At 41.0% G+C, this 20,177-nt stretch overlaps 1 protein-coding gene across 3 annotated transcripts in view; it reads left to right on the forward strand.

Moving 5' to 3' along the window:
* Positions 1 to 15,616, forward strand: part of NAP1L4 (nucleosome assembly protein 1 like 4) — a 34,308-nt gene extending 18,692 nt beyond the window's left edge. Inside the window, exons 9-15 of one of the 3 annotated variants that reach the window (XM_072422192.1) lie at positions 1,775 to 1,920; positions 2,681 to 2,703; positions 3,540 to 3,659; positions 4,844 to 4,873; positions 5,533 to 5,583; positions 7,868 to 7,907; positions 11,638 to 15,616. In XM_072422192.1, the coding sequence (XP_072278293.1) occupies positions 1,775 to 1,920; positions 2,681 to 2,703; positions 3,540 to 3,659; positions 4,844 to 4,873; positions 5,533 to 5,583; positions 7,868 to 7,873 (376 nt within the window). In that variant the 3' untranslated portion in view covers positions 7,874 to 7,907; positions 11,638 to 15,616. The remainder of the gene's footprint in view (positions 1 to 1,774; positions 1,921 to 2,680; positions 2,704 to 3,539; positions 3,660 to 4,843; positions 4,874 to 5,532; positions 5,584 to 7,867; positions 7,908 to 11,637) is intronic. The other 2 variants (XM_072422190.1, XM_072422191.1) reach the window with 2 other exon arrangements.
* Positions 15,617 to 20,177: the final 4,561 nt, after the last annotated feature.

A 20,177-nucleotide genomic window follows, 5' to 3' on the forward strand; every position in this document is an offset into this window, starting at 1 on the left:
ATGGAAAAAGAGCAAGGATTACATTGCTTAAACGCATCCATCTGATAATTACCGTATTTTTCGGACCATTAGACGCTCCGGACTATAAGACGCAGCAGGTTTTCCGCACGGGAAAACAAGAAAAAAAAATTCATTTGATTTCCCCTGAGATCCAGCGTGCGGCACTTGTGCCCGCCCATGAAGGCGGCGCCGATCGGCATTCATCAAATCAATCGGCGCCGCCTTCGTGGGCCGGCACAAGTGCCGCACGCTGGAACACAGAGGAGGAACACAGACATTGGCTGCTATCTGCCTCTGTCTGTGTTCCTCCTCTGTGTTTCCCTGAGATCCAGCGTGTGGCACTTGTGCCCGCCCATGAAGGCGGCGCCGATCGGCATTCATGAAATCAATCGGCGCCGCCTTCGTGGGCGGGCACAAGTGCCGCACGCTGGGACACAGGAAGAGGACACTGGCTGCGGGGATACAGGTAAGTAAAAAAATATGCATTCGGACCATAAGACGCACCCTGATTTTCCCCCCACTTTAGGGGGGAAAAAAGTGCGTCTTATGGTCCGAAAAATACGGTATGTATTTTTGGCACCAGTTTTGTACTAATGGGCAGGCTCATGCAAATCCCCCCAGCAGCTGCTGACCCAGAGCCCCTTTGTTTTATAGCATAGATTAAAGTATATGTAAACCCAGTTGCTAAAATCTCCTGTAAGCTTTAACATGTTAATGTCAATTTAAAAGATGTTATTAATCTTTTTGTATGTGTTGCTTTTATAGAAATATCCAGTGAGTGTATGCTTTCACCTGCATATTTGGAATTTTATCCAACTGAAGCTTAAGCCATTTGGTAAAAAGGTTTACATACACTTGACAATGACCAATGGCACAATATTGCTAATAATACTCCCATCATGTAATCTGCCTCAGAGCTTTCAGAGTTATACGTGGGTTTGAAAACACATCTAACACCTGCCAAATTTATACCCAATGGGACACTTCCATGAGGGGGGTGAAAATATCTGGCGGCCCTTGGTTATGGTGGCAGTGGTCTTCCATTTATACTCCAGAAATGTTGCCGTGTCCCTGATCCCACACAATGGAAAGATGTGGTTCACCATTGCCCTTATCAGGAAGCTGGTCCAAAGCAATGTTGTGCAGCTGACTGCTTGTAGACAGTAAACTGCTGGAGGAGAATGTACTTGAATATGTTATTACACAGTATTTGTATAGCGCCAACATATTACGCAGCACTGTAAATCCATAGTCCTGTCACTAGCTGTCCCTCAATGGGGCTGACCATCTAATATCCCTACCATTGTCATATGTCATTACCACAGTCTATGAACCTAACTGCATGTTTTTGGAATGTGGGAGGAAACCGGAGTACCCGGAGAAAACCTACGCAAACACGAGAACCTGCAAACTCCATACAGACAGTGTCCTGGATGAGATTCAAACCAATTTGGATGTGTTGTGTCTGTGTGACTGGCTAGGACTTCTTTTCTCCCTTTTGGATTCTTTTTCCTTATGATACCTTATATTTTCATTCCTTTTCCGTTGAGTTACTGTGGAGCAGTGTTTCTCAGTTGGGCTTCCTCCAGAGGTTGCTTGGGGTTCCTTAAACAATGTGTTTTTCTCATGTCATTCTTCCCAGAGCTGAGCTTGCAAGAAATTGTAATGGTCTTCCTGTGCTTGTAATTTGTCATACCACCTCTAAGTCCATGGAAAGCCCAGCCTATCACTATTACCGATCATTTGATTTTTTGTGTTTTTGTCTTTGTACCAGGTGCACCATCGACTGGAAAAAGGGCAAAAATGTTACTGTTAAAACAATAAAAAAGAAGCAAAAGCACAAGGGACGAGGCACTGTGCGGACTATAACGAAACAAGTCCCCAACGAGTCTTTCTTTAACTTCTTCAGCCCCATCAAAGGTAAAATGTGTTTTGTCTGCTAATCATGTCATTTTTGTATCAGTGTGCTACTTTAAATTAAACCGCCAATAAGCTGAACCTGGTTAGGCACTTGTGTTCACCTTCTCTTCCTTTGCACTCCATTTTGCTGGGATGAAAACTACTCCAGCTTTGGGATTATGCCAGTTTGTCCTCTCCAATCTACACAACAGACTTGGCACTTGACTGTTTTTAGGACACAAAGCGTTGTCACTTGGGCCCTGGGAGTTCCCAACTCCCTTTAAGTTACAGTTCAAGGCTTTACATGGTGCTGCTTCTTGTGGCTGAATGGAGCAGTGGGGGGGAGAAAGGAAGGCATGTATCATATATATATCTTGAGTCACATTGAAGTGAGAACCTGTTGGCTCAGATTGCGTGGTTTGCTATTTTATCATATGCTGTAGCTGTAAGATGTTAAACCCTCCTTTTTTGAGGTCCACTTTAAAAAGAACCTGCTGGGGTAGAACCATGGCTATAGATTTAGTAGTTTTTTTGTTTTTGAAGGTACAATCCTTGTAAAGTAATTGTGAGCCACTTGCTCAAAACAAGAATGTGCTAACCCATTTCCAATACATTATTAGGTGTGTGTACTTCTCTCGGGTCAGTAACTCTGACAGAACCACAACCTACACCTAGTCAGCCAAGTTCCATTGTTTCCATATTTCTGTACTGGCAGCTTCCCATGTAGTGTTCTATGTATTTTATTTCTCTTTTAATCTTTTTTTTTTTTCTTGCCTTTCAGCAGCCAGTGAAGGGGAAGAAATGGTGAGTATAATGCTTGCACCATTGTATTGCTTTATTTCAGAATGGGGCAACTGCATCAACTCCTAAACTTTTTATTGGCTGGAGAAGACCTCCCAAATCCACAAGATTGAAGTATATGTTGATCCTTAGGAAAATGTTTTACATGCAACAGAAAGTCTTTCATGCAATTGTCATCTTTAGGTTTGCAGTATAGTGCCTATTTTTAAATAAGGCCAATGTCATAGAGAAACTATTCAGAAATGCACCACTGCCTGACAGTACAGCTGGTGACCTGCATCCTACCCTCAGCTATTGTTTAGAGCAGTGGTCACCAACCTTTTGGGACCTTCAGACCACTAAATGCATGGACTCTGGGCCGCATCATACGCAGTGAGCCGTGTGTCACTCAAAGGGGAAGAAACTTCCCCTAGAGTGACGTCATGATGCCAAAAACCCACCCACGGGTTGTGTCCAGAGACCGCTGGTTTAGACCAGGACCTGAGCATCAGTGGCCTTTACTTCTGGCAATCCGCTGTTCTCATTTCAATATTTGCCATGTTTAGTACATTTGCATTCAGCTCAACCTATGTCTTATAGTTCTGTCCCTTTAAAATACATTTTTATGTTCTACATTTACTTGTATTTTACATCTGTCTGGAGTTCAGTTTTAAGAACAAGATTTCAGAGTTGCCATTCAGTGGATTTAGTGAAATGTTAATGCTGCATTGTGCTGGTCATGGAGGCAACTGATGTTGACAACCCATTTAATGAAATAAAATGTCAAAAATGTGATTCCAATGTTTTTCCTATGCAAAATTTCCATGCAAATTAATAATACATTACATTTTTCTTTGCAGGATGAAGAGATGGAAAACACTCTAGCAGCTGATTTTGAACTTGGTCACTTTTTCCGAGAAAGAATAGTTCCCAGAGCTGTTCTTTATTTCACTGGAGAAGCAATTGAGGATGAAGACAGTGTATGTTCATATAAAATATTAATATTCTTCAACATAACAGTGATTTATAGCCTCATGGTGTAGCAGCCTATTGGTTGCAGGTGGTGGATACTGTACTGTTTGTTAAGTGAAGGCTGAAAGATTTAAAGACAAATCTATATATCCATTAACATCTGTCCTTGTGTCTCTGCCAAAGCCATGCCAGCACTAGGAAAATTGACTGGAACCCAGATAGCCTCCAGTTAAGATTTTGGATAGCAAAAGAAGGCTGGAGGACATGGTATCTGCTGGCAAAATGCTTTGGACCCCACATCAGGGAGTGAAAATTCTCCCTTGATGGGTGCAGGAGCAAATTGGCGCTCTTCGGTCTGTGACTCACATTTTGCAGATTCTTTACCAGCCAGGGAGTGATGCCTCGCTGCCCAGACTAATGGGAGAGCAAATCATCCAAAGCAGACTTCTGCCTTCAGTGTCCTCCATATTTTTTTCTAGTGAACCTGTCCCTGGGGAATTCTCACCGGCAACAGGTTTACTAGTGTGACATGGGGTTTGGAGAAACAGACGCACACACAATCATTTAAAATGCTGAAGATATACGAAAACTGGTTTTATTTCAAAAGCTACATGGCCTATATGATAGATTTTACTGCTTTAGGACATGCGGGTTAAATTTCAAGTTTTCTCCTTAGAATTTAGAGGGGTGTCCAGTTTAAATACATACATTCATAAAATCACACTGCTTGGCTAGGAAAGTTAAAGCACTGTACACTATTAGAAAATATGTTGTCTTCTTCATGAGTGGGTTTCAAAAGAATATGTCATATTGCTGAGAGACTCCAGACTTATCCACATACCTCCTGTAAGCTTCTCACACACCTAAAAGTCCCAGGCTCCTGAAAATACATTCAACAGGAAGTTAGAATGTGCATTGCAAAAGAGCTTGCTCAAAGAAGTGTGCTAATCTTTCTATTTAATTTCCCATATGTAGGATATTGTGTGGAGTTAAAAAAAAGTGTGTGTAGGGCTTCTGATCTTTGCTGCTATATCCATATGGTGAAAATAGAAGTGCATGTATTATTACTGTTGAAATATAATCAGTTTGGATGTGGGAGATGTGAAAACCTATGATGTAGACACTAAAAGTCGATGCTAGTATCTGGTGTAATAATTGTATTGACTGTATTTATTTATTTTTTTACTTTTAGTTTGAAGAAGGGGAAGAAGGAGAGGAGGAGGTGAGTAGTTTAAATTATTCTTTGTATCAGTTTCATTTAAATATAAAATGGCCAAGTATGCAAAAAACAATCATTTTCTTAGAGAGAGGCATCCTGCCATTGCTGATTCCTTTTGGAAATCCCAATTCCATACTTTCATGCCAATCCAGCAGCTTCAGTATGTTCTTGGTCAGTGTGCAGAGTGTGGTTTTCTATATGTTTGGTCTGCGTGAAGCTAAAAACAGCCAGACCTTTGAGTTCAGAACTCTTTTAATCTGGTTCACAAACTTCTTCCTCTGGCATTTGACTCTTTTGTCTATCTGTCTGAAAGCAATCCTTCCACAAGTGGGAAGGACGCTAAGCTGAATAACACAGACTTATAACCAGTGGGGTCTACATCCCTTAGATCTCTCCATTATTCTGGCTCTTCATCCCTAAAAGTTCCTAACTTCCATGGCATTGCCAGTCCAGCAGGAGGTTCCAATGAATGGAACCTCCTTGTAATTGGCATGGATGGAGATTTGTGAGCTTGTATAATAGAAAAAATAAAAGGTTGAGGTCGCATGACTGAAGGAAGAAGAACCCCCCCCTACAAGTTTAATTTCCCTTCCTCTACTTCTACTCCCCAATGATTGTGAATAGAGATTTCTTTACAAAAGAAACCTTTCTTTGTTTTGTAGGAGATGGAAGGGGAAGAGGAGTGTGAGGAGGATGACGATGAGCCAGTAAAGGTATGTGTTGTTATATTTTTTAGAACATTTATTAACTTTTAAATACACAATTACAATGTGACTTGTCTCCAGTTTAGGGGTTCAAAAGACGAGGCATTTTAAAACGTTTTAGGTTGGAAAGTATTTTTGTCTAGGTGCCATGGTGAGCTGTTGCCATGATGTACACCTATTCACACAATGGCAGACTTACCTTTTTTAATTTTACCTTCCATTGATGCAGTGTTTGCCCTTCCCATCAACGCCACAGCTGCAATCTCTGCTTGTGGATCATCATCTTCTAGTAGAATGCAAACCACTGCCAGGGCTCCGTGTATTGGTTTCCTGTCTTTTGGCTTTGGTCCCACTAGATAGGAAGTTAGGGATAAACATCATCCGCAAAAAACCCAATTGGGGTTCCAGCCTTCCCTATCGTACTTAATTTTCTTTGTGTTGGTGAGATTTTTTTCCCTAGTCCTTGTCTGGTCAAATTGTTGTCACTGCCCATCAAGTTGTATACATTCAAACATGTCCAGACATAATCCCTGGCACATTTGGGCTTTAAGTATCCAGGAAAGAAGTGGTTACACTTTCACAGAGAGTTTAGGATATATTAAAAAGACTGGCAAACGGCGGGGTGTTTTGGACTAATTATATTGAACAAAAGTTTACATTAATAGTATCAGTGAAGATACAGTATGGAATACAAAAGCTTCAGTATCTGATTCTCCCAACCTCATCAGAACCAATGAGGTCTTGTTGGGATATCTAGCTATACAAATACTTCTATTAAATTAGGTAAAAAATCCAATTAGGACCATGTAAAAAGTTGGTTACTTGAAGAGGCCTTGTGAGGTCCTTTTTGTCTGTTACCCCCCTACGCCTTTCGCCTTAATGACTTCCTCAGGGGTGCTTGGGACAGACAAGATATTAAGTTCAAATATTACACAATTATACATATGGTACAAGCAATACAGGTAATATATATCCACAATATAAAGAGCAAGATATTATAACATCGAACACCTACCTATTCATATAGGATATCCTGATCCATTCAAATAGTTATGTCTTGCTCTTTATAATGTGGATATATATTACCTGTATTGCTTGTACCATATGTATAATTGTATAATATTTGAACCGCTCGTCTGTCCTTAGCTTTCCCCGAGGAAGTCATAAAGTCGAAACGTGTCAGAATTGTAACCAACCTTTTTCATGGACTTTTTTTTTTTTATATACCTAATTTAAGAGAAAGTATTTGTATAGCCAGATATCCCAACAAGACCTCATTGGCTCTGATAAGGTTGGGGCAATCAGAAACTAGAATATTTGTTCTCAATATTGTATCTAGACTTGATGTAAACTTTTGTTCAATATAAATAGCCAACCCCTCTGTTTGCCTGTCTTTTTAATAAACTTTATCCAAACTGCATAAAGTAATTGTCATATTCAGCATAACTATTAGTGCTTTTAATACATATGACAGGAAGTGAAAATGACAGCCAATTATTATAAAATCTATTCATTCTAATAGTTTGATATTCTAAAACAATGTTTAAATGTTGTAAAATGTTCCCATGTGTGCACTGTATCTGTTGCTGCTTCTTGCTGACTTCTTTATGTACTCACTAATTCACACACTACCTGTGCTTGCTGGTCCAGCCTAGATTGCTTGTGCATTATTCACTACATTGTCACAGGGGGGGGGCGCTCTACAGTTCGGAATCGTGGCTTTGTAAGTGCACTCTGGTGCTGGAAAATCAATCTGTAGATATTCCATTTGTGCTAAACTGTCTAAAACAAACCCAAACACTGCCTGCTGTATTCAAATTCAGCAATAAAAGGTCTATGATGATTACTTCAAAGCACACATTTAGTTCTAATATTTTTATTCCAATAATTTATTAATGTAGCCATCCTCTCATTATGTGTCTACTTTTTCTTTTTTTTTATCATGGTGATGGGAAAAATCATTTAAAGCCCTTTTTTTTTCTTTAGTTTTGGATAAAGCAAGGATGAAATATTTTCAGGTTTTGATTTATGTGACAATGTTGGGAAGAGGTTTGATCATTTATATGTTCTAACCCTTTCGCACTCTCCCCACTATAAACATCACAGGTTTGATCTCGTCACTGCTCTGTCCAAAACTGAAGAAGGCTGCAGTTGGGCTTTAATATTATTACAAAGAATGGTGAAAATGTGCATGTCATTTTTATTTTTTTTAATATTTATTGACCAGAATCACATTATTTTTCATGCCATGTTCACCTCAATTGATCTCTGACATTTTTGTTTTTCCGTTTAGGTGTAATTTTTTTTCTTGTTTGTCATTCATACAATCTTAGGTAAGGTGGAATTCCATTAATCTCATCGTTCCTCTCCCCTTTATTCTTCTCTATCTCTCTATCACCAATCAATTGTGTTTTAGACTCTAGCAGTAAATATTCTCCTTTATGTGGGAAGATGTGTTCCTTATACTGCCAAAAGTTTATAGACACTGTATGGCTTTTCAGGAAAACCAGAAAGAGAGTACCATATGACTTACTACTTTTTGCCAAAGCCCCTACCTAGTTCATGGCAAATAAAAAGGCAGAAAAGAACAAGAGGGGATTCTTTGGCATTTAAACAATGAGGTTTTATTGTTATATATTTGTGTTTCAGGTTGGACACCATCTAGGGCAGTGTTCGCCAAACTTTTGGACGTCACAAAACACTAATTTCAGACAGACTCCGGACTTTGCATGCAGGGAGCCGTGGGTCACTGAAAGGGGAAGAAACTTCCCCGATAGTGTCATCATGATATTTGCAAAAGCATAAAAAAGCAATAATTCAAAAAAATTTTTACAAGGCATTTTGTATAGTTAGTGGTCACCCTAACATAACACGCCAACATGTTATACAGCGCTGTACATTAAATAGGGGTTACAAATGATGTATAGATACAGACAGTGACACAGGAGGAGGAGAGGACCCTGCCCTGAATTGCTTACAATCTTAGGAGGAGGGCTAAGTACCATACACAAGGAGTGGGGATATGGAATGGTGGGTGAGTAGTGAGGGTTTAAAAGACAGAAGAAGACGGTAGGCAAGTTTGAAAAAATAGGTTTTAGGAGCTCTTTTAAATGGCCAGAAAGTAGGAGCATGTCGAATAGGATGAGGAAGACCTCCTCCTTTCTTTCCTTTGTTTTCCTTCTTGAGTTCAGATGTTTCCAGAATTTAGACATTTACACCCTGTGCACCCCACCACCTAGCACTTCTCTATAATAAAAGGTCAGTGTTCCCCCTTTCCAAATCGGGATCAACGTAGGGAAGCATGGTGTAAGATTCATAGCTACCTGTTTCCAGCATGCAAAGGATTCAATTTTAAAGTTCTACTCCTGTGGTCGTAGTGACACATCACCATTACAAATCACCAGGATCAGACTTCACTGAGGAATCTGCCAGATCAAATAGCTAAAGCCACTACATTATCTTGCTCTGCATATATGGAGATATAGAGGACAACAGAAGCTGCTTTTGTTATATTGGGGGTATGGCTGGTGGGTGTTTGTGCCTGCAATGATGCCATTACTAGTCGGCGCCCTAAACGTCTTGCCTGGAACACTTATGCCTAGATACAGCCCTGTTTCCTTGTAAAGCAGGTAACGGCAAGGATCTTCTGGTGTTTGCTCCCCCTAACAGAAAATGATTAATACAATCTCACTTTAATTAGTTTAGGTGTCAGGAATTAGAAGAAAAGGAGAAACCCCTCCTTTTCTTCTAATTCCTGACACCACAACAAGCAGGTGCCAAAGTCTAGTCACTGGTAATTACTGTGACATTGAATCCTGTACCCATTCCTGACATGTCTTTATGCTTCTCCTGTAGAAGCTGCCATTTTCCTAGAGGTGCAAAGCATCTTCTTTTGAGCTACAACCTTACGATAACTGAAATCTAATAACTGGTATGGGGAGATGAAAATAGCACAAATCCTGATTGGAATGAAACCTACACAGGGAGACTTTTGCAGTACAGATGTCTGGGTACAGCTTTCTCTCCGGCAGGAAGAACAGTGAGAAGCCCAGTAGTGAGATCACAGATTTTTAGTCCTCACCCCCAATAAACTGGGTGTGAAATTATTTCAGATAGGACTATAAGCTAAGGTGAGCGTGCAAAGTCTGTGGTCTGGATGTGGGCTGAGACCAGCACCTGCTTTGCTCAGCTAATTTTCATACCCGTCATAAGCCCACAGTGACAACGTCTCTATAGCTCAATGTCTGCATCTTTCATTGTCTGTGTCTGTCCCTTATCCTGATGTTTTGTATTCAGAGGGTTGGCCCATGAAATATAAAATTGTTTTTTACATTATTTTTTTTTTACATTTAATTTTCTATCTTTTAGTCTACTAATTTAATAGGGCTGGGTATTTGTTTTTGTAATGAATGCACACGTGCACAATGTTGTCAGGTTTTGAGGTTATTCAGGCATGAAGTAACAAAAGTCAAAGAATCCATCAATGATTCAAAGCTCAGCAACTGAACAGCTCTACATTGGTTACTCTTTATAGTGCGGTGTTCTCCCCAGCCCCCTTTATTAGCCGGCCGCACCACCCAGCACCATTTAGCCAAATCATTTTACTCTGATACTGAAGCCTACCACTGAGGCAGACACAGTGCACAGCTCTGGGACTAAGAAACGTTTATGTAGAGTTGGTCCACATGCTCTCCACTGAAGCGCAGAGCATGTTCTCCCCCAGTGCGTTTTAGCTGGGCGTGCACCGTCTTTTTGTAGTTACTGAAAAGTTGAGTCACAATACATGGGCACAGGACAGTTGGGGCATAATACAAAAACAACTAAAAAATTAGATGTACAAACGTGGGATGGGCATTAGAAAGTTGAACAAAGTATAGGGTGGGTGGAAGAAATCTGATTACAGGCATTACTGGATTCCTATGTTCCTAAATTTGTCACGTGTTACCCTGTTTAGTTTTTGACCACCAATCTGCAGTTTCTTCCCACCTGGCTTAAAAAAAAAAAAAAGGGAGAGAAAAAACTGGGGGGAACACTGCTGTGTGTTATCAGCTGTACTCCATACCCTTTCTAGGCATGGGAACCAAATAATGGGGCTATGGATGGGAATTAATTTCTGGAAAAAAAATTGAAACTGCTCTTTGCGATAGTAAACCTAAAATCAAAGTGGAGAAGTGGATTATAAGTGGACATAAGATGTGCCGTGACTGCACATTTGTGGTTTCACAAAACTGGCATCTATCTCATTTGTTGGTATATCCTTAAAGAGGAACTATACTCTAATAACAAAAAAACAAAACAAAAACAGTTTCAATCCCACAGGGCAGACCGATCACTCCGGGGGTGTCCGGCATCTGATCCCCCGTCGTCCTGAAACTGGCACTCCGTGCGCCGCCATCTTCGTCACCCTACATCACCCCACCCGGGCGTGAGATTGGGTGACATAGGATGAAAAAAAAAATTGCTAATTTTTCTCTTTGAGCAAAAAGGCTCCTTCTGCACGGGCATGCATAGAAGGAGCGCCCAAGAGCCTCCAGGGATGCCTTATGTAGGTATCCTGGGAGGCTTTGCGCTCCCATTCATTCTCGCCCACCTAGGCAGCCAAAAATTAGGGGGAGATGCTGCACTAATTTTTTTTTTTTTTTTTTAAGGATGTTGCACCTTTTAAAAAAAAAAAAATTGATCGCTTAAATTTGATCAAATCTAGTAAGACCAAACTCTGTTAAAATCAAGTTAATTTGGTAATTTTGTACTGCACTGGCTCCGACCCATTACACTACCATAGAAAAGCTGTAACTTGAGAACCAATATTCTGGTATTACCATAGGGATAAATGAGGCAGCTGGGCACATGGGCAGTATAAAGCAATCTTATCTGGGTAAAGAAATATAGAAAACTGAAAGGTAAATTTGTCTCTGCAGTCCATCATCTTTTTGATGTCTCTAATTTGATTGGATGATGGAATTTATTTCCGACAATAAAGAAAGAAATGGTGATTTAGAGTTCTTTATCTGAACCCATAAATAGTGGCAGTTTTCCTTCACTACTTCTTTTTATCCCTCACAGAAAGAAGCAGTTCAGCCTGCAGAGTGTAAACAGCAGTGATGGCGACAAGACGGCGAATACATCACAACCGGAAAATCTTTCCAAATCTTCAGGATTCTACTGTGCTGCAGCAAATTTTAAGTTGAAGCTCAATAATTTGTTTTCTTTTTATTATTATTATTGCATGACTTTTATTTTCTTTTTTATTATTTCTCCCTTTCAGACTCATTTCTAAGCTGTATTAGCATTTTCTTGTTGGGTACTCCTAGAATGGAAGCACAGCCTAAGTCCACACACTGTATTTTTGTTTTTCCCTGTATTTGTTACTTTTTTATTATTTTCTTTGGATATGTTATTTGTTTATTCTCTTAAGAACTAACCAAAACGGGGGAGGAAAGACAAAAAAAAAAAAGTTTCCAGTTACCGAAGTAGCACAACAGCAGCCATGATTCATGGAGGGTGTCGGGAGCGAGCCCTGTCACTGAGGCGATTTGCGTTGGTGATGTCGTTAGTTCCCGAGAGACTGACGAGTAGGATTAGCGTGAAAACTGCTGGCCGCCCTGCTGCTTTGCACTGGGTCTGCGTTACAAAAATGCCAGAATTGAATTTATATGCAGTGAAACGCTTATACATGTTCTACTTATTTAACTTGTACAGAGTATTTAAAAAAAAATGCAATAAAGTAAGTTAAAATTAAAATGGAACTTAAAGCTGGCATACTTTTTTTAGTTATTACTTGTGAGGAGATTACACCAGGTATCAAAAAAAAAAAAAAAAAAAAAAAAGCACCATATGCATAAAGTTAACCTGTCATCCCATGGAGATGGAGTCCCACCCCCTCGGAACTTATTTTACCCTCGTCCAATGAGAGCTCTACAGGCTACCTAAAATACCCTTAAACATTGGGATGAGAGGCTGCTGGTGCAGGGAACCTTTAGCAAAGTGAAATTTGGATCATAGAGAAGCTCCAATATCAGGCTGAAGTAACTGATCTTAGGCAGTGCATTTATTCAGGTTTCAACAAGTTTTAAAGCCTAACTAAACCTCGCTATAGTCGCCTGTCCTCGTTCCGTTGCAGGGCTGCGCCATCTTCTTCCTCCTTCTCTTCCTAAATACGACCATCGGCCATTGTGATTGGCCAGGCATGCAGGAGTTCATTTAGTCCCGGGAAGCCAGGTTAGCGGGGTATCCTGACAACCAACCACATGCGCAGCTCAGCATGTTTGACAGTTCAACAGAGCCATGAGCCAGGTGAGAGTGCTTATTGCAGAAGGTACATTGCCTGTCCTTTTCTGCAATATTGCCCGGTCTGAGCCATTATGTATAAAAACTGAACTTTAGTTATTTACTCAAGAGCTTATCAAAAAACATTGCACCAGAAGCATTCATAGACCAATGGTAAATCACAAGACGACCCTCATATTACAACTTTGGTTGATTTGACCAGCCAGAATCGCCAGGTTAGGTGGCATCTCATTAGCAATCTAGTAAACTTAATCTCTGGGCGTCAAGGCAGAAGGGTGGTGGTATTTACCTTCACAGCCAAATCTAGAGCTTTCCTCCTTTAAAGTTACAGCACTGGTGACCTAAAGATATCATTTGGGAGTTCCCTGACCAGTACAAGGCAACGCAGAAGGTTTGTGAATGGATTTGAATTGGATAGCTTGGATATACGGGTAACGTGAGGAACAATAGGTTTGGTGTTGCTGTAGCAGTAAGGTAGAAGGGACCGGAATCTCGGGGATGGCTTGCATTTATTTGGATAATGTGATGAATGGTGGGTTTAGTGTTGCAGTAAAGCAGAAGGGTCTGGAATCTGATGGTTTTGATTTGGACAATATAATGAACAGTAGCTTTAGTGTCAGGTTAGTAGTAAGGCTTCTCCTAAACCAGAAGTCATCTGCCTACTGATGGAGCAAGTTTTAGGGCTTGAGGTGTAGAAGAAAGACTGTTGGATGCAAATGATCTCTTCTTTATACCCCGATAATCCATCTCTCTCTATGTGCTTCCAGGTTTGAATGTAAAAAATGTATCCGCATTAGTTGATCACGCCCTGAAGAAGGGGGCTTCTGCCCAAAACGTCATGAGATACCATCATTGGTAGAAATCAAAGAACATTTGCACCTAAATACCAGATACTTGGAAGTGTAGAAGAAAAGGAACAACAAAAAAATTGATAAATTAATGGCAGGGGTGCCAAAAAGTCATTGATTTTAGCTTTGATTTTTAGCATTGATTTTTTTGGACTGGTGCCCCAGTCTTCACTTTATTACCCTCCTCACCCTATGAGTTTGTAAGCTTTTCATAAATATCAAGTGATTTTTTTTTTATTGATTGCATGTGCCAAAGCCCTATATCAGGTGTTCAGGTCACTGCTCCATGTGATCTGGCCTAACCCCCTTCAGTCTTTTAGGTAGATCATCATCTATTGCAGAGCTGGCCTAAGAATGTGCATGTCGGCATGCACCCGCTGTAACTGGGATGTTTATAACCGCCGTGGTCATAAAATTGAGTTAGGAGCCAGGAAAACCCAAGCTTTGTGATCACCTGATAATCTGGCTTTGCCTGCTTGGTCACGGTATTGTGAAAAAGTAAAGGCAATCTGGCACTCTTTGAGAACAATGCATGTTAATGTAAGCAAATATATCCACCCACCCTACCCCAAACTTTATGAACGGATTATCTAAATTGCTAAAGGTCAAGCTGGTTCCTGGTGTTTTATGCACATTGGGTATGCTCACTGGGGTCTGCATTGGCATAATGAAACACTTGGTGTTATATATACATGGTGGCTGAGGGGAGCGTAAAAGTAAAACCTGACCGCAAGCCAGTTGGTCAGTGTTTTGTGCATTGGAGAATTGGATGGTATTTGGAAAGAATATTCAAAGGGACCATTATTCCTTAAAATGGGTTCAAACCCTTTGATGATAATGATTTCCATGATGTAATTGCCGGAACAGCTCTCTTACAAACCTAGACATGATTGCTCGAACTGACAGCCAGAAAAATTCCTATGCATTTTTGTATTGTATTCCTACACAAAGCAATAAAAGTTTTTTTTACCCCTCATGCACCATACTTTGTACAATTTATCTGGCTGTACAGAAATGTAGCATTATTCAAACATTGTACACATTGCTGGCCAGTGGAAATAATGTCAACCTTACAGATAGCCAAAAAGATCATTGGGGTAATGTAAACTGACCTAAGACAAATTGCTCAAACAACCCCTAGCAAACTCTGGAGGAACCCTGCTTGAGAAACACTTGTGGTAACTCCCTATCACACTGCTTGGCATAAGGGTCTTCCATTGCGCTAGAATGTGATGTGAGCGCTGCGCCTGAGGCTAAAATTCCAAAAATGCAACCCCCCCTGGTAGGAATGCTTTGTCACTAGGTATCCAGCTGCCATGTGCTTCCAGATTATTATTATTAAACAGTTTTTATATAGCGCCAACATATTCCGAGGGCGCTGTACATTAAATAGGGGTTGCACATAGGAGAGGGACCCTGCCTGAGCTGCCCATCTGTTCTTTGTGAGGTTTGGTTGTATTGAAGCTAGTCACTAAAATTTAGGAAGATGATAAGAATAAAAGTCCAGGTACTGGAACACAATATTCATACATTGATGTATTTCTATTAATAAAATCCTGTCATGGGGCTCCACTCCAAGATGGCATTTTAACATTGACGCTATGCAGCTGTCATAGTTTGGTTTACATTTGCTTAGCAATCTTACCTGCAGCTTGGGGATTCATCCCTTTGTAAGCCGAAGATCTTTTCCGTCGGGCGGTATAAGGTCCTCGTGTTTCAGGAACCGTTTGGTTAGTCGCAGAGCCGGTTTGTAGGAAATCCTCCTCTTGCACAACTTTAGACTCTGCTGTTTTTGTTGCAGGCCTTCTATTTATTATTGTTTATAAGGACAGATCTTTATGTTAGACTTTATCATTTGTTTTCTACTGACAATGTCAGGATATTAATAAAGCAAAACGTCTGATCTTTTTGTGGTTCCTTGTGATTTTTAGATCATTTTTTAAAGTAGCTAATAAATCTCGGATTTCAGATTGCATCACATGGAGAGAAGTATGTGAACAGGTGAGTACAGGTGTGTGCAGTGAAAGGCTCTGGTAATGTTACACCATACAAACATTTGTACAATGAGGGGAAGGCCTTTCTCTGTCTCGCATGACACAGCCTCTGTTCACAAAGGCCAACTCTCCAAGCTATGTTGTGTGCTGGACCTCCAGCGTCGTGCACAGAGCACAGATCTGAAGCACTAATTATGATTGTTTCTTCTTATCCAACATCAGTACCTGACCTCACAAATGTTCTTTGAGCTTAAAGTGGAACTAAAGTGAAAGTAAAAAAAATTACACTTACCTTTAATCCTGCAGATCCCTCAGTGATGCCGAACCTTTTATCGATCCAGTCCCACATCCTTGAACTCCTCTTCGTCAGCGCCGGGCACCGCTATCTTCTCCTTTCTGGTCACCTCGCACTGCGCAGGTACGTGATCGGTTGAGGTAGCTGCTGTAAAGGGAAAAAAAAACAGCTGATGTCACTGCACATGTGTGAGATCAGCATCTCCCCTTAGTGGGAAAAAAATGCCCCTTCTGCTTATGCCTGAGATTGTGCATATACCGGGAGGCTCTGCGCTCCCATTCAGTCTTGATAAAGGGGTGGTACTGCAACTTTTTTTTATAAAGGGTGTTGAACTTAAAAAAAAAAAAACAGTTGTTTTCTTTACATATAAGGGTTGGCTACCCTTTTATGTAAAGTAAAAATGTTGAGTTTTGTTACACTTTAAGTGTCGGTGATCTCCCCAGCCCCTTTTAGCTGGGTGCACTACCCAGCAACTTTCAGTAACCACCCGGCTCTTTTATGGGTGGGTACTGAAAAGTTGAATCCGAATACAGGGGCTGCCACGCACCTAGAGCTCCTTCTTACCAAGCTTAAAAAATAATTCTAGGGAGAGTACTGAAGTCACACTTTGAGAATTTGTGATTCAGGCAGGTGCTTATTACTGAATGGAACAGGTGATGTCCTTTCTCCAATAATCGGTCTCATCGCCACCCATCTGTCAAATTTCACTTAGCTGCGCATGCCAAAGAAACCCAGAAATCCCAGCTTACCTACGTCATCCTGGTACAGCCAAGCAGGATGGCTGAGCATCTTTTTCAAAAAGAAAAAAAGATTGCAGCACCCTGCAATGGAACAGGTAAGTAATTGTGGAATTTTGTGCCCATTAATGTGGAACTAAAAACACGACCACCCTCCAAAATCAGCAATACTGGTGCCAGTCATTAAGCTTATTCAGAGCCCCGAGTTTTAAGACTAGTTGGTTCCTAAAGGGTTCCTCCTCTAGCTAAACTTCACTGGTCAGGTACAGAGCAATACACATTGAGGTTCCAGCATTGTGGTGCATAGTTTGTATGGTACCACTAGATGGTGCTGTAACTTACCTGGTAGAGTACACCTCTATTACTCGAGATGTAATGTCCCTTTTATAAATTTATAATATGTTCATTAGCAAAATGAAGTTTCTCAGTCGATAAAGTGTTTCTGCCTTTCTCAGAGTTTAAAAGTAAACCTTCGGCAAGAAAATTAGGGACCTGATGTGATTTTAGTGCATTGTTGTTGCTTTACCAGAGAAGTATGCAGATCAACAATAATAAAAGTTTAGGAGTCTCCATTTGTGAAGGGAAATAATGGACTCCGCAAAGACAGATTCTACTTTTCTCTTAGCAAAGGTTGTCCTTTTAATAAAAACCTCTATGAATGCAGCCCACCTGTAGTCAAACTTTCCCCCATCCCAGTTCCCCGTCATTGTCTTCTTCCTACTGTATATCCTTGTTGTGGCCCAATTCATTTTAATGGGTAGCTGTGCTCATGGCGGCTTCCAATAGACCGAGCACAGTACAATATTCTCCATGGAAAAGACATTGCTGGGTCAGGAGGACCACTTACCCAAAGTTAAAGGTTAAAGTCTTTATTCTGGTTTACAGTAATTATTACGGTCCCTCCCATTACATTTGGATCTTTTATATAAAACAAAATCACAATGCACTCAATTTATGAATTATTCCCCTGTCAATCCGCTCGTAAAATTAATTTATTTCCTATTGTGACAGCTGTGCACTTTTGACTATTGGCCACTAGGTGGCAGAATAATCTATTGTTTTAATAGGAGACTTGTATTCAAGCATCTGTCAGCAAATTTCAGAGGAATTGATTGGGGGAATAATTTATAAATAGATCCCAATGTGTTTGTTTGTTTATAGGAGCCTATAGGGTGAAGTACGATTTCTTCATTGGCCATTCTCCGGTTCTGCCTTGGCACTTATCTGGACGTTGGCCCGTATCCTTGTGTTCAGTTTGTTCTTTATTGTGTGATGTTGATTCCTCCTGGGATTATCATTCCAGAGTTGCAGGACTGAAACATTTCCATGTTACCTGAATAAATATAAAGCTGAAGCCTCAGAGCACCATTACATTAATCCCACGCATACTTCATGCTGGGACAGGGAGGAATTATGTACTTTGCATGTTTGTAATACAAATATGGAAATACACAGCGAGCGCTGACAACACTCTCACCTTGGTCCGGTCCCAGCCAATCACAATGAAGGGCAGTGAATGACTGGACAAGATCTATACAAAGATACTGAGACTTTTTAGTTTAATCTCTGGCTATAGCCAAACACAGCTGTTATTCTACATTTCCTTTATTCTTTGTGTGAGTGCCAGTCAAAGGAATGAAATGCCCAATGCATTTCATAGATAGTTGCAAATGGCAAGTGTTGCAGGCTCTTTTATTAGCCAGGTGAGATTTTCATAGGTCAGGTGGAGGAGCTCACCAGCTAATGCAGTGCCTTGGCATTGTCACCCCCGTCCTCCAACAGGGGGCAGCATTGATAGGTAAGAAATCTTATCTTGGAACTGCACCAGATTGGTGGCTGCATTTCTTTTCTTTTTTGAGGCCTTTTATTTTCTAATTGTGATCCTGCCTAGGGTGACAACGCTTGCTCATTGTACTGCATATGGAGAAGAAGCATTGTCAGCCAAGGACGGGACGAAAGACACCCCCAATCTTTATATTATGGGCAGGGGGGAACTTTTTTTCTGCCAAAAGCGCAGAAATTAGGTAAATCCCTAAATTTATTTTTCTGCATTTTTAAAGGGAAAAAACATGAGGAAATGCGCATGTTCACTTAGTGAAGACTCTGACACAGCGCAATGTAATAATGAGTGGATGAGGGGTAATTTTACAAGAGATCCTGTCCCTGCACCATGAATGGGCAAAGTAAGAGTCTCTAATAATTAACTGCTGGCAGGGGACAGGTTCTCTTTGAGTGCAATTGAGCAATTAAGAAAAGAGCGTGACTGCTCCTCCTCCTGTGGGTGCCACGCTGACTGCACTTCATACAGATGGAAAGACTTCCAGTATACCGTGACACCCAACCAACCTACGCCAGGCACGATAGAATCCTGTACAGACATAGATGGCGGAAAATCAGAGCCACCAACCTGACACCGGGGGCCTCAGATTACTTTTTTGTTATACAGCCCCCCCACCACCACCACTTCCCTCCCTTCTGCCAGGGCACTGCTGCCTCTATAGATTGGGGTCGGAGTGCTTTCAGTTAACGTTGCATGCTTCCATGAGTTGGCCATCACTGGAGAGAAGCTGCACCAGCTCTGTGACACAGTGACAGGTTCCCTTTAATATAAAAGTAGCAGAAAAACTTTTGCAAATGCGTGTTCGCAATCTTCTATGCGCATTAGTACAATCCCAACACACCAGTGAATGATTGAACGTGCATGCATTGGAGTTATGTCATTCTGGCCTGGCCAATCAAGATGTTGGTACCGGTGATGGAATAAGTAGAGAAGAATTTAGGGCTGCGTTCCCACTGTGTGATGCATTTTTGAACATGCGTTTGTGTTCACATTGGCATGCGTTAAATCAAGGCTGCCCAGATCACACTGCACAACAAAAAGTCCTCCATGCTGTGCCCAGAAGGCGCATTTATGGTGCATTTAAGAATGAGAAAGAATGGCTGCCCAGTGCAGCAATGCATGCGATAAGCATCACCCATGGTCCTGCATGTAACGCAGAAGTGGGAAATAGCCCTGAATGTGAATTCCAGAATGTTTTCTGCATTCCTGTGTGCATGTTTTGCAGCATTCACATCTAATTGCACGCAGGAATGCAGTTTACAAAAGATCTCGTTAAAGGTCAGAAACAATTTTAGTTTCCGGATTGCTGCAAGAATGCTGCGAGCGCTGATATTCAGCTGTGATTTATAATTAATATTATTAATAAACAGGATTTATATAGAGCCAGCATATTACGTAGCGTTGTACAATAAATAGGGTTTGCAAATTACAGATAGTGACACGGGAGGAGGAGAGGACCCTGCCCCGAAGAGCTATTTAAAATGTGCGCAACTGAAGTGTGCAGTGCACCTAGCCGAAAATATTTCTATCCTGGAGGAGGGGAAAGGGGTGTATGGGTAGTATTTTCAAGGGGACCCCTTGTTCCAGGGGCCCATAGGGGAT

Source organism: Pyxicephalus adspersus, chromosome 9, assembly GCF_032062135.1.
Source record: "Pyxicephalus adspersus chromosome 9, UCB_Pads_2.0, whole genome shotgun sequence".
NCBI classification, from domain to species: domain Eukaryota; kingdom Metazoa; phylum Chordata; class Amphibia; order Anura; family Pyxicephalidae; genus Pyxicephalus; species Pyxicephalus adspersus.